This window comes from Tyto alba, unplaced genomic scaffold, assembly GCF_018691265.1.
Source record: "Tyto alba isolate M040663 unplaced genomic scaffold, T.alba_DEE_v4.0 Super-Scaffold_45, whole genome shotgun sequence".
NCBI lineage: Eukaryota > Metazoa > Chordata > Aves > Strigiformes > Tytonidae > Tyto > Tyto alba.
The window spans coordinates 42450081-42465453 of NW_024881321.1; the positions used below are offsets into that span (position 1 = coordinate 42450081).

Genomic DNA, 15373 nt, shown 5'->3' on the forward strand with positions numbered 1-15373 from the left:
TATATTCGTGGAAGTGTCCTTTTTTTTTTTTTGAGAGAGAAATTTGTATAGCACTTCTCCCCAAGAGCAGCTTTCTGCTCTGTTGTGGAAACCAGACTGTGTTTTAATTGGAGAAACAAATGTTTTTAGGGAGGAGAGCCTCCCATGTCTGTGGTCTCCCCACTTCTGTATTTCATGTGGAGTAACTGGGGCACATCAGATAGAAGTCAGAATTAGGAAGCCTTTCTTTTTTGTTCTTCAGTGGAAGAGAGGTGAGTGTGTAGAATGGCTGTGGTGATAACTCCCATTCCTATGGCCTGAATTTTCAGATCTACCTGAAGGACTGCTGCTACTGTAGTTAAGGTCTCTGTGACCGTTAACAATTCATTTAGGAGAGACTTTTAGTTTGGTATACCCATAGAAAGGGTTGTTTATTCTTTGCTGTAAATGCCTAAGCAGACCATAGTCCACGAATTTCAGTGTTAGCTTTAAGGGAAAGTAGATTTGGGTTGTTTTTTGGGGGGGGGAAGGGGGGGAGTGTGACACATGAGGGGATGGGACACAACAACTCCTGAAGCTCTGAGATAGGAAAGGTCTCCCAATTGGTATTCTACCTGTTTAATAGTGGTGAAGTTTGTGGTTTGAAATTTGTTTGTTTGCATAAATAAAGCATAGCCGTCTTGTGGTTAACACTTTTGCGTTGGTTCTGCTTCCTGTTCCTAAATATCTGTAAATATGTTAACCAAATCCTAACGTAAGGGTTGTAACCTTCTTATTCAGTTTGCTTGAATTAATGCAGACTTTTTCAGCTTCTTGATTTATGAAAGTAAATAATCTTGAAAAAGCGAGAGAGAGCTGATTTCACTTAGGAGAAGACACTGCCTGGGTACTTTGCAGAGTCATTCTTGCAAATGCAGGTGGATTGGTTTGAATGCCAAAACACGAAAGCTGTGCTGAAGCTGTGCAGAGTAGGGTTGACAACTGCTTTAAGGTTTTTCCATACCGATTTAAGAGATTGGCAATCTTCTGGCAGGGTGAGGTATGCGGTATATTTTGGCACGATCCTGCGGACTGTTGCTAACACTTTTGGTCAGGTTCTAGCTGTCAGTGAATATCCAAAGTAAAATAAAGTTCTGTCTTACCATGTTCATGACTTCATCTTTTTGAGATGACTCAGATCAGCTGTTAGTCCAGGCCATGATGAGTCAGCATCTTGAGCAAGTGGTTATACTCCACTTACATAATTCTGGAAACCTGGGAGCTGTTGATGTTTAAAGGAAGTCATGAAACTGCTGATAATTCTTACAAATAAGAAAGCCCATGACCCCAGGGTATGTAAGGTAAATGGTTAGTGCAGTTTACCAAGTAGAGTGAATGTATTTTAAAGTTCTGTGCTTTTGAATGCAACTCCCAGTTGAAGTAAAGAACTAAAATAATGGTCTATAATGAAAAGATACAGTTCTTGGTTTCTGAATCTGTCTGTTGTTTTCAGGAAGCATTAGAGCATTGGGAAACTGGAAAGACTGGCTTTTCAGTCAGTATTTCCTAGACTTCCTTGCTGAAATTGCCTTTGGTAAGCAGTTCCAACAACCCTCTACTAAAATAATACTGAGGGAGAGGTAGGGATAATGACTTTTCAGTCTTAATTTCTGGCTGATCAGGAATTTGAACTTACGAGTGTTGCCCCTCCATAATGATTCCCATAACTTCTGTGTTGATTCTCAGCCTGAGTTCTACAAGCATCATGTTTGTCTGGGATAGGCTGATTTTGTTTGTGGCCTTTTTGTATCCACCTGTATCCAGTAAGAAGTAGTTAACACTGTTTCTGTATCAGGGGTACTTAAAATACCAACTTAAAACCACTTCAGGCCAAGAATGCAATTTAGATTTTAGTTTTATGTAGGGATCCTAAAGAATTAAAGCATTTTTTGGTTTATCCTATGAATTTAGAACTGTGTTTTTCCTGGAAAACATAGAAACACTGTGTTCTATCTTTTCACTTTTCTCTGAACCTAGGAGGAAACTTAAGAATATATTGGATTAGATCAAAAGTTCACCTGGGTAATGGTAAAGAAACAAACATACTGAGATACTTTGCCTTTATATTCTGAGTTCCTGCAGTTTGTTGCAGTTTTTCCATTCATCTATTCAATCTATTTGGATTTTTAGCATCACTGGTGTCCTGTGTCAGAAAATCTGTAAATAAACCAGGCAATAGATGAAAAAATACTTCCATTTGTTTTTATCTCTCCACTTACTGGTTTCATCTTATTCCTCCTAGTTTTGTTGGTCCGAGTTGATAATAAAAGTAATATTGGTGGACTAACGAAAGATGTAGAAACTTAAAACTTCAAGGCTAAGCATAGAAGCCATATCTTGTGAAGATTTTACTTAAAGATTTTTCAGCCTTGAGAGTTTCAAGGGCAAATTCAGAAAACCATTTAAGAATTTGAGTACGTAATGTCAGCTGGAGTTAAGTAATGTAATTCAAAAGCTGCCACAAACAGAAAATCTATTTAAATACTGAATTTGTAGCCATCAATACTTTTGCTGGTAAAGTTACTTGATTTCTTAGAGTTTTGCTGCCATATGTGTTTAGTGCTGCCTGTATGTGAGTAGAGAAATGGTCCTCCTAAGTGTTTGACATCAACTAAGTCTTGAGGTTTACAAAGAGATGTCTTGTCTCTTTTTCCCTGAAAAGCCTGGCCTGATGAACACTTGCTCAGTGTACACTGATAGCACTGAATTGAGCATAAAGCACAACTGCACTGAGCACTTCTTAAAAAAAATAACTTGTAGAGAAGAAGTGATGCCTTCTTGTTACGTTAGTTAGAGCATTGGCCCAGAGAGTTGATTCATTTCTGCACCGTTCTCTATTGCCAATATTGTTAATCTGGGTAGCAGGCGATCAGATTGGTCAGCAACAAAGATAAATTTGTTGTGTGTGTGTATACGTGCACATGTGTGTACACACACATCTATCCAAACAAATACATAAAATCAAAAATATGTAGTCTCTAAGATTTCACCAATCTGCTGACCTGAAGACTAGGGAATCTGAGGAAACTGAAGATAGTGTAAGTCAGAGGTTTTTACCAGAAACAGTTCTCTGAATTTGATGCTTACAAATTCAGAGCGTTCACAGATTCCTTGCTTTAATCACCTCATGAAAATTTTCCAGTTATGTATTTTCAAACAGTTATACTTCCATTTACCCAGTTTTCCTGCCTTGTTAAGTTTTTCTTTAGCTTTACAAGGACACATCTTTCAGTTGTGCCTGGGAAGTCCTAAGTCATTCAGCAGCAGCAACTCTTCTCATCATTTGGGAGGAGAGATCATGGTTTACTTACGCTACCTACTGACTGCTTGACCTACACCTCAGTGTAGGCTTCTTGTGTAAGACACATGTTGTGGGACTGGATTGTCATCAGACTGAGGAGTGCACAAACTAACCTAAACAAGATCTGTTGATTTATTGGTAGAAAAATGAACATCCCACTCTTCCTTTTCAAATGAAACAGTAATAGTTCTCTATTCTCAAATACTATAGACAGCTAAACATAGGGGCTTGAAGGAAGACTACCCAACTCTATATATACTCATCTCATTTATTGTTTCAGATACTGAAGTCCAAGAGAAGGAGAATTTTCTTTTGGTGATTGACAATCCATTCACTGTGTTGCTATTGAGAGTCCTAATTCCACAAGCTGTGCTTCTTACTCTGATTTTACTTAATGGATTTTATTCTGGAATCTAAGCATTTAGTAACTGGCATAAAGATTGTGAGTGTGCTAAGTCCCCTTGGGGTTGAAGCCCCAAAAGACTCTTGAGTGCAGAAGAGAAATAATGAAGCCAATTGCTGAAGTCTGCTGAAACTTGCCAGTGCATTATGGCAGTAAGAACAGTTGTATCAAAGAGTTGATATGTGAACTAAAAAGTGAATTGAGCTACATGGTTAAATATAGCAATGAAAATTTATGAAGAGACGACACTCATCACTGAGGAACTCTGAAGGAGGTGGGGGAAAAACCTTACAAAAAGTGCAGAAATGTTGAAACTGAAGCCAGAGTCTTCTGTAGGCAGAAGAAAAACTCAACCAAGTTAAACCACTACTTTTGACAAACTCTAAATGGATTATAGCTACTACTGAGTGTTATTCCAAGAGGGGAATAAAACATTGACAGTTGGTCTCAAATTGAATCTGGCTTGCTATTTTTCAAAGAACTAACCATTTCAAACGGCATGTATAAAAGCAAAAAAGAGTATCTTCTTGAAAACAGATTGTTCAAAGCTGGTGCAGACTGTGCAGTGATGCTGTTTTCTGTACCTTGTGTACCTCGTGCTCAGGGTTCTTAAGTTGGGACAACTAAAACAATCGTCTATCCCAGACTCCAAGCCAGTTCTGAAAAGGTCTAAACACTTTTGTCCTGTATAGCTCTTATAAATGATTACATGCTGTACCACTGCTTTAGGTCATTGTGATGATTTGCCAGCAAAAGAAATATATATTTCTTAGTTGTTACTTGTACGTAAAGTATTTAGTCCTTGATGTTAAAGTATACTGATCTGAAATAAAGACCATTTTGACTTGCAAAGATAGTCAGTTTGGAAACTGGATTAGTTTAGCAAAGAGTTCCTGTGTCTCTTTCTGGGGGAGTGATTGAACAGAAGACTGGAGTATCATTTCTGTGCTGTCAAGCTCAAATGAAAGTATGCGTGGAACACAGTTTTAGAGTAGTCATCTACAAATAAGGAGTTGATTCTGAAGGACCTGGGTTTTTCTGTGCTTTATGTGGGTTGTATGTCATTTCGCCTTTCTAGCTAATGCCATGGATATTAATTTTTTAGAAAAATACTGTTTCTAAATTTCTCATACCAACAGTTTTGTGTCTGATATTTAATTTGCCCAACATTTTAATGATTGCTCTTTCTTAATTTATATTCTTAGGTTTAATCACAGGAGATGGGAATGGTGCTCAGTGCTCTTGGGTACAGATTTTCCAGGTGTTCTTCAGCTAATTTAATTTCTATTGCTTTAAAATATCATCAGAGATTGAACTGCAAAACAGAACTTGCTGTTTGACCCTGTAACATCAGGTGCTTGTAGTTAGAAGTGATTATTGTATGAGCACAAGTGGCATAAGATAGGGAGCTGTTCGATTGTAACTTATTTCGAAAACCTTTTACCCTGTGGAAAAGGTGAGGTGATGTAGCCTACCCCTCTTGTTTACTGGGGTCAGGGGAAACACAAGCAGGGTTACTTAGTGAAGAATAGCTAGCTCATTGCAACTCCTGTATCCATGTTTACACCACAGTTGGTTAGTTATAGCCATGACTCTAAAAGTTGGTTTCTAGAAATGGCTAAAATAATCTTAAAATCCCACTGGAAACAGCAGGCCCATCCATTCCTCTTTTCTGACCTGTCTGCTTTGGCTTTGTCTGATGCTTTTGTGAGACAGTTCAGGAAACTAACCTGTAAAATTATGTCAATTTTCTATTGATTTAGTGAGGTGAATTGCACATAGTACCAGTATGAACATAGGGGTCATGTGAGTTCAGAGGTAGTGTAGAGGTTGGAAAGGAGGGATAAAGCCTGTTAGGCCAGCAGATGTTGAAGAGCATCCCTTTTGGTGGCAGTCAGCCATCAAGTTGACTCAACCATCTTATGAAACTTAACCCTGAGAGTTTATTTCCTGCCTAGAATAAAATTCAATTACTTTGCAATGTACTAATTAGTTTATTTTCATATGGAACAGAAGTGTTAACTCTGAAGTGTCTAAGATCACAGTGATTTAAAAATACAGTACCTTAAAAAAACTTCTGAACTATCTTTTTATTTTGAAGTTCTTTTAACGGATTCTGAACTTTTCAATATGTGGTAGAAAACAGTTTTAGACCCTGTAGCAGCAGCTCTTTTCCAGAAGACTCACCCAAGAATAGGACTCTCTTGTGCTGAGAAATGTGTAAACATGTAAGACAGTTCTTTCCTCAAAGAGCTTGCAGACTAGTGCCAAGTAGAGTGGTGAGTTTGATGTGGGAGCTGGAACGTAGATGTATGAAACTCAAACAGGCCACAAAATACCCACTTGATGGAAACAACTTTTAAGCCCTGCTGAGCTGGGATGGATTCAATCTACGTTTCAAGCAAAAGATGCTGATACTCATTAGCAGTGGACTGAGATATCCATACTTCTGTTAGCAGTAGAGTTACATCTTTAAGAATAAGGCTTGTGGTGTTTGAATATGTAAATTAAATCAAGTTCTTTTGCATTAGAGGACACTGACAGGATGTTCACTCTGGTCAGAAATGCAAAATAGCTGTTACAATGTATTATACTTTCACTCAGCTTTCAGTTATTTGAAGCTGGATTATCTAAATTAGAAGTTACTTGTGCCATATATTTAGACACAAATTTGGCAAGGTTATTTGTTGAGTCATAGTGCAGCCTTATTTTGTCTTTGGAAATAGTTCATATGCTTTCCCGTCATGCAGAGCCATAAAGTGTATATTCTACCAGATTCAAATTGGCTACTTGAACAGGCAGCCAAAATGTCTCTGCACCATATACCTGGAAAAGGGAGTGCTGAAGAGTATTGCAGAGATAGCTCCAGTTTGGGCAGGACTAGTACTGACTGGAATTAAAAAGCCCATGAAGATCCACATTCGCTTCTTATAGAGTCATTGAGATTTGTATTCTGTAATCCTAAGCATTTTTCCCCATAATACCTGTGGGTTTGGTCTGGATCTGTCCATTATTGATGTTATCCCAACTGCCTGAGGTAGTGGAAAGCCACTTGTCTTACAACCATCCCATCCTGAATTTAAAATATTTAAAAAAAATAACTTTCCTGCATCAGGCTGTGTGTGCTACAGATGAGATTAAAACAAATATTAATTTAACATCAACATTCACATCTACATTCCTTGTTTTGCGATCTAAAAATCTCACTGTTGCTGTGCAACTCTTCTATACACACAGACATGTTTATCTGTAGGCTTTGATAACAGGATTAAGTGGTTGTGTATTGGGAAGTATAATGCTAGGCCTACGAAGCAGTGCACAGAGAGAGGCTACGTATCTTTTCCTAGTCAGCTATACTGGGTATTTCTGAGCTGCCAGTCATGTCATGTACAAAGCATCAAAACTCTTAGCTTTTCTTCTAGCTTCAGTTTTGACAAGGATTGCCCAATAGAAATTTGAATTTTAGTTAAAGAACCCTATTATGTAGATTGGTAAAATTTTACCATTTGTATGTGGTCTAGAAATAGATGCAGGGCCAAATTATGTTACTTTTGATTACAGGAGTTCATAACTTGACTTTTTTTCCTTGAAAGGTTGTCTCTCTTGCACTGAAAACTCGGATTCTATTCCTATGAATACTATTTCTACCTCTACAGGCTTCTGTGCAGTTTCAGAGTTTGTTGGAATTTTTTTTTAATTGCTGAAGATTACTTTATGTTTACAGGCCCAGAATATGAGCATTTCAGTTTTATTTAAAAAGCTTTTCTCTGGGCAAATGGCCACTTTAGCTTGTCCTCCAGGCTCTAGAGATACCCTGAAAACTAGTAATTTTGGTGCTTCACTTTCACTGAGTTGCTGTGCATTTGTGCTCTTGAATTTGTGAAAGTAGAGAACACTATTGAAACAAGTTATATACTATATATAATGACAAGAAAAAGGAACTCTTTTCTGAAATTGCCCTGCTTGTGATGGGTGTTTTAGGTCCCCTGTCTTGATTGCCCCACTGAGACAACTCAAGTGTTCTTTACAAAACATTTCTCTTACTCATCCCTTCATCATGATTCCTATAGAGGAAGCATCATAACATCGTTACATTTCTTATTTCATGAAACAGTGAGCATGCTTCAAATCTTGCTTAACTTTTCCTCTGATTTAATATATCTTGTGCAAGACGGCTCTCACGTTCATTTTTTTCTTTAGGTTTCAGCAAGGCAGCTGTAGAGGTTAGCTTCATTCTCAAGGAAAAATTCACACTGTAAGCACAAGTTTCTAGCAGTGAGGATTCCCCTTAGTCCAGAAACCTTGGTTCATCATTCAGTTCCTGGAACTACAAAGGGAGAAATCATTCTCCCAGGTTTTCATAGCGGCATTAAGAAAATAATCCACAACTCTTAAGACTTGAGCCAAAGGCATCTAGTAACGACTGAAGTACCATGTTCCTAACTTGTGTGTTTAGAATTTAAGTGGAATGGATGAGTCAAAAATCACATCTGCCAAGGAAATGGTAAATCATTATCAGATGTTGTGAGCAGTCATTACAGCCTAGCTTCTGTAGTTTTGCAGGCTCTAGGAAGACAACTTTTTAGCAGTTGATATGTTCTGTTTTTAATACACTAAGCTAAAGTAGTTTTGTTTTTTTGATTTCTAGTTTTAATCAAAATAGGACGTACCAATGATTCTGATTTTGATTGGCCCCACTGGTTGTGGTGTTCTGATCTAGTGGCTTTTAGACTAGAGATCTTTCTTCCTCACCTTCCAGGGTCCTGAATAAAAATTAAATGTTTCAAGGTTCCAGAAAAGCTTACCCTCATGAAAGTGGTTCTTCAGTTTATCAGGCATTAGATATTTTAATTTAAACCAGACATTGTCTATATAGGGGTCAGAGTAACTACCTATCAAATTCTATCTTCTCAAGAACTTAGTGATTGGAATAAAGAACATCTTTATTAGACTGATGCTGTGGTGACTTATAGTGTGCATTTCATACAGTCTTGAAGGTTCTTTGGTTTTCTTCAGAGTAAGAGTTTATTTTCATATAAGATTTTATTTTTGATAGACTTTAGAATCATAAAACAGGCCAGATGGGAAGGGACCTCAAAAACAATGTAGTCCAGCCTTTCATAGGTAGGGAAGCCTAGATGAGATTACCTAGTACCCTGTTGAATTCCAGCTTGAAAACCTCCAGTGATGAGGACTCCACCATGTACCTGGGGAGGTTGTTCCAGTGATTGATTTTCTCACTGTAGAAAAATTATTTTTTACATCAAGATGAAACCTCTCCTGGTGCAACTTCTACACATTGGCTCTTGTCCTCTCCATGTGCCTTTTTGTGAAGGGAGAGCCTCTGTCCTTTTTGTAACCACCCTTTAAGACTTTGTCATCCTTTATTAAGAAGGAGAAAGGGTAATCAAAAGTTAAAATTCTGTTGTCTCTTATGAACTCGTACACTGATAGCTATAGTATCTAAAAACAATAGATGACATTTTCATGAGTGTTTTTATTTTTTTTTTCCTTGAACTTATACTTTTCTGTTTTCTCCAAGAACTTGTTAGCCAGGGATAGGATTGAATTACAGTTGACATCAGATGACAGAAAAATACAAATTTTCCGTATGAGAGAAACCATCTAGACATTTCCAGTATGTACTGTCTTCTAAAGGAAAGTTGTCAATTTTTTATTTCATGTGGTCATGTAGCTCATCTCCTCTTATTTTTCTCAGTGCTCCTTAAGAGTTCTGTGGTATCTATTAGATATGATCCAAACCACTAAAAATTAATTTCAGAAAGCCCAATGTCTTGGAAATTGGTCTCTGGGTAAGAAATGCAGGTACCTAGAAAGAAAATACAACATACTGAGGAGGGGTTGCTTTGTTTCAGTTGTTGGTGTAGAGCTCATCTGCTTGACATGTGATTAATCTTCATAATTGTATACATGTGTGTAGGTTATGTATCAAATTACAGCAACTATGAGAAGAACTAGGTGCATCATCTTCCTGTGCTTGCAGAGATCCTGAAACATATAGCTGAAGCTTGTCTTTTCAAGGTAGTTATACCTGCTTTGACTAGAATTCTGTGGTTGCCTAATTTGGTGTATTTGCAGTATTCCATGGAAATTAAGATATTTATCAAAACTTTCCTGCATCTGTGTCTTGTTCTGCAACCAAGCTTGCCTTCAGTCCAGGATAGTTTATCCAGATTTCAGAGTACACCTGCTTGGTAGCTCTAGAAGAAGAGGGATTTAAGAGATGAAAGCTAGAATTCAACTTTCAGCCAGGTTCAGAGGAAACAAAACTTTAATGTGATGACACAGTCTCCAGAACAGTGCAGTAGAAGGCCTGGGTAGGAGAATGATCAAAATGCGTTATCTCCATCCGTGGCTGTAGGTACTTTCTGGTAGGCTGAAGAGCTGTGCTCTATTACTGGATGATGCTATGGGTAGTCCAGAGAATAGGTTTCTTCTCCAAAGCAGATGATGAAAAAAAGCCCAGTTAACTTCCTTCTTGTGTACTAACTGTAATTGTGTGCATTTTTATGGAGGATAAAGGAATAGAAATTAAATATTAAATAAAATAAATGTGACTGACTTAAATCTTCCTTCTTTGAGTTTGAGTCCTGTCCTCACACTCTAATAGCTGATAGCTCTAAAAGACAAAACAGTTTTTTTATTTAGGGAACTGGTTAAAGTAGAAAGGGAGAGATATAATAGCAAGCAGTGACCTCATGATCTTACTACATCATTAATCAATATTTTAAAATCACTGTTACAACAGCTATAGTTAATGTGAATCACTTGGGTACAGAGAACAGTTGGCCACAGTCCAAAACATTTCTTTTTCTCTCTACTGGTTCTGTTCTAGCCAACTAATAGCTCATCTGGGGACACTGCTGTGTACAGCTCGTGGTCCAGGGATAAGTATCTCGCATAAGGGAAAACTGCAATTTGTCTGGTTGGGTATATTTATTATTTATTAGGCAACACAAACAAAAAAACCCAGAGAAACAAATCACAACCCTAGCTATAGATCATACTAGATCATTTAAATAACTGTCTTTTCATTGACCATAATATGGCCTTAATTTTTTTATAATTTTTTTTTGGTTTTATATTATGTATTGTGTTGGAACAACAAGTGTTTGGACCTTTTATGGTTAGCTGTAAATCCATTGGTGAAATTAAGCCAGTCTCTAGTACCAGGAGGTATTTGCCTGTGTCCCACCATGTATATAGTATCTAATAGGAAATAAAAGATTGTTCCTGACTTGGTCAATATTATGTCTGAACGATAGCAATTGTATTTAAGAACTTTTTATTACTCCTTTTTTATAGATGTATGATGAGTAGGAAGAATTTAATAAATCATAATGGAAACTGAAAATTTTAATGAGCTTTTTGTATTCTGGGTGAATAGAACAAAATGTGCATGTGTGGTTTTTGATACACAACAGCAACTACAGTATGCATTATTACAAAACTGAGGAACTAGGGTTTTATGCAATTTTTTTCATTTCTAGGTTAATTGTTTAACTCGTACTTCAGTGAAACCTGTTGAAAAATGTAATCTTTGTGATAATGTGTACATGGCCTGTAATGCATCATTGAAATGCCGCTGATGATATTACTAAACATCTAATTGATCAAATATTGTTCTTCCTATGCAGAAGCTTCAGTATGAGGCGGGGTGGATGGCGGAAACGGGCTGGCGATGGCGATGGCTGGGGAATATGGGTATGTTCAAAAACAAGTTGCTTTTTTTTCTTTTAGAGGTAAATGGAACTGTGGTTAAAAACTGTTTACAATTTTGTTATATGAAGGTAAATATATATATATATAAATATATAAAGGTGTGGTATAAATTAAACTCTGTTGCTTCACTGGAAAACACATAATTAAATTCAAATGAAATTTTTTAAATTACCAGATTTTGAAGTCTTTGTTCACAATAATCCAATAATTACATCATTAATAAGTTCAGACCCTTGAATAGCTTTAAATCACCATTTAGAAATTAAACTAAATAATTTTAAAACTATGGTTGTCTCCACCAGATTCTATATAGTTGGACAAACAATAACTGAGGCACCTAATTTACATAAATATTTACAATATTACTGTCTCATGTATGTTTAAGAACTGAATATACATGTAGCTTAATGAATATTCTCTACATTGTTTCTTAAGGCAATGAACCTCCCATTTCGCACCCAAACTTGCATCATTCCCTTACAACTTTTTTCTTTCTTTTATTCTATAAAAATTTTTATATAGCTGGAATCTTTTTCATATAGAGTAAGATAAAAGGAGTAAGAAATGAATCTTGCAAAGTTGGTAACAAGATAAGAATTTAGGGTTAAGAACTTGCTGTTTTTCATTTGAAAATAGAATATGTCTTTTGTATGTCAACCAAAAACAATTTGAAGGAATGTTTACCTTTCTAGTCTTATAATTGACAAGCTTATGTCTATAAATTTTATAAAATAAGACTAGCATCATGGGTTTTGTTTTATTTTGTTTTAACTTAAAAACTAGGGTGGGTACATGTCGGCAAAGGTTAAAAAATTGGAGGATCAGTTCCGGGCAGATTCAGCCATACAGCACCAGGGGGATGGAAATTCATCAAGTATCTTTAGCGGAGTCGCCATCTATGTCAATGGCTTTACAGGTGAAACTTTTATTTTTTTAAGGATCTATTCTGTCTTGTTTAGTGTCTGTTTACCATCCTACATGGAGTAAAGAACTGTAAAACACATGAGCTTGCACCTAAGTAAATACATAACAGTTACTGTATATGTTTTGTATATTATGTGCCTTTGTATTTCATGATTAAGGCTTTCAATATAATATCAGATTTAGGTTCTATATTTAAATATTCCTTACTAAATCATTTACATGAATGGTCACTGACAGAAATAGGAGTAAATTCTTCTACCTTCTGCAATTGTATTATTTGAAATTGAACCTTTTAAATTCCTCTATGCTCCTACATATATTACATTTTTAATTTTCCAAACTACTGATGGTTGGAGTATATACATTAAACTTATGTTTGGGTGGAGATGTTGGATTTTTCTTGCTCAGAGTGGTATAATGCTTGAGACAGTGAACCCATTAATAGTCAAAGGGGGAACAAAAGAAGAGGTAAGACATGCATACGCATTGTCTGTGATGGACTGATAGCTTGCATTAACTGAAGTAAGATTTTTAATATACCGTACTTACATTCATATTTCTCCTGGGTTCTGTAAAGCAGCTTAATAATCTTTTCGAAACTTCCCAGAAGTCTTTTTCAGGGACCTATGCCAGGAATGTTGTGACTATTACATAACTGATGCATACAGCTTCTGTGATACAGATGAGTGCTGGTTTGAGCACAAGGCTTAAATGAACTGAAAAAGGTTGAGGTGGACATGTTAAAATATTAATACATCTGAATCAGTTATTTAATACAGACAGTTTCTTTAGTGAAAATCTACAGTTTGCATATTCTTCAGGGTACTAGTTCCTAAATAGAGCTCTACAAGATGTTTGCCCAAAAGGCTGAAATAGGAAAGATAACACTTGGAGAAAATATGTGCTATTTTTAGTTAAAAATAAGATATATAATCAAGAGTTAGAAATATTTCCAGAGTTGACAGTAGGCCACTGGAAGGAATTTTAACTATATTATTTTAAAAAAAATTATTCCTTCCTGTATTGCTAAACTTTTTTTTTTTTTTATCTTGTGCCAGATATACTATTCAAAACATTCTGTTTGTGCTGACCCAAAACTTTTGGTGCCAGTGTGACACCACTGCAAAGGTTTTCCAAAAGCTAATACTTTTGTCTTTGTTTTTTTTCCACCTCTGCTTTCAAAATAAGTATTCTTTTTAACATGACTGAGGGGATAAAAAGAGATGTTAGTTTTTAAGGTATTCTCTGTTCCCTGTAACAATTCAAGAATAACCTGGTAAGGAAGGACCGAGTCAAATGCTTCAGTAAATCAGAACTTGAATAGTTGGAGTTCTGTACTATTGCTAAACCCTTTTGATAATCTTTTCTATTACTTCCGGGTATAAACTACTCTCCCAAACTCTGGTGAAAAGGTGAGTTAATCTAATTTTGTGTTATACTGATGTTTGTGTTTTTTAATGTAGTTTAGCATTAAATCTACTTGAGTATGGTTTTTCCCCCTCTACCATACATGTTGTGGAAAGATCCTCTATAACAAGTAGAATGTTTACATTTTGAATCAATCTCTTCAGAAACAGTTTCCTACATTTCTTCAGAAATGCTTTTCTGATTTGTTCTTTGAAAACTTGTAAGGTTTTTCAAGGGAAAGATGGTTGTTTTCACTCTTTCTGATTATGGCATCCTGTTTCTCAAAGTTGTTTTTCTTATGGTTTTTGCTGACACAAAACAGGAATATTTCTGGATTTAATTTTATAGATCCCTCAGCTGATGAATTAAGACGGCTAATGATACTGCATGGAGGCCAATACCATGTGTATTATTCCAGATCAAAAACAACTCACATCATTGCCACAAATCTTCCAAATGCCAAAATAAAAGAATTGAAAGGAGAAAAAGTAGTTCGGCCAGAGTGGATCATGGAAAGGTAAGTTTAGGTGTACTGCTTTTGGAGATTTCTCCTTTTGGAAAAAAAGAAGAAAAATTCATAAAAATAGCATTATAGAAGATTGCATTTTGAGATTGTGGTTTAGTTTAAAATAAATATGTTCTTGCAACAGTTTGATTAAAAATACCAGTTACATTGAAGATATGCTTCTTAGTGATTGTTCATTAAGAAACTTCACTAGGAACATTCAGAAAGTCTCAGGCATATCAGGAAACTGAGCATTATCCTACTGTGATTCCTTTTAATGTCCATTCAGTTGACCAGCCTTCATCAGTATGTTTAAAAAAGTACAAGGTGACTGTTTTTTATCCTCTAGCCTTGTGCGTTGCCTAAGTTTCGTTTCATCTGTAAATAAAAAAAATGTCAACTGAAAAGCATTTTCATAAAATTGAAGTAAATCCATCTCAACATTTATTATGTTGTGGATTTGTAAAACAACAAAACCAAACTAAATGAAAAAAAAAGCCCGCAAGTCTTACTTGTAAGGAATTTATGTTCTTTGGTTCCTCCAGGCATTGGAATGTATAGGATCAATTAAAGTTTTCCTCAGATCCTTGAAAAAGATGACAGCCAGGCTCAGAGCAGTTAATCTGGCTTGCAACTGCCTTCTTGCATCTGAAGGACCCCATGGGAAATAGAACAGGCAGGAATATGTTCTAGAAATCATTCTGTCAGTGTCATGCTAGTCTGTCTCTCCAAGACAACCAGCAGAAAGAGGCAAGAAAAACTGTTCTGCATACGTACTTGTAAAATCCTATTGCAGTTCCTATATCCAGTTTGCCGATTTTCAGTCCTTTGATATCATCAGTTTCATATTGTGTATCTTTAAGGTAAATTTTTTAAACTTTAGGCAGAAATGATAGGTTCCTCAGTTTTTAAAAAATGTACCTAAAGTAATTTTCACAGTTTTAGGGCCTCACCCATGAGTTTAAAGACTTGGAAAACTGGTGGTAGGTGTGTTTTTATTTGAAAGATGTGGCTGTTTTAATGGATGCCATTAAAGCTCATTATGATTTTAAGCAATTTGGAAAAATCAATT

General features: G+C 36.1%; 1 protein-coding gene across 1 annotated transcript in view; it reads left to right on the forward strand.

Moving 5' to 3' along the window:
- REV1 (REV1 DNA directed polymerase) overlaps positions 1–15373 on the forward strand; it is a 66949-nt gene that overhangs the window by 2750 nt on the left and 48826 nt on the right. Inside the window, 3 exon segments of the mRNA XM_033004934.2 lie at positions 11381–11447; positions 12249–12381; positions 14145–14313. Coding sequence (XP_032860825.2) covers positions 11391–11447; positions 12249–12381; positions 14145–14313 — 359 coding nt within the window. The 5' untranslated portion in view covers positions 11381–11390.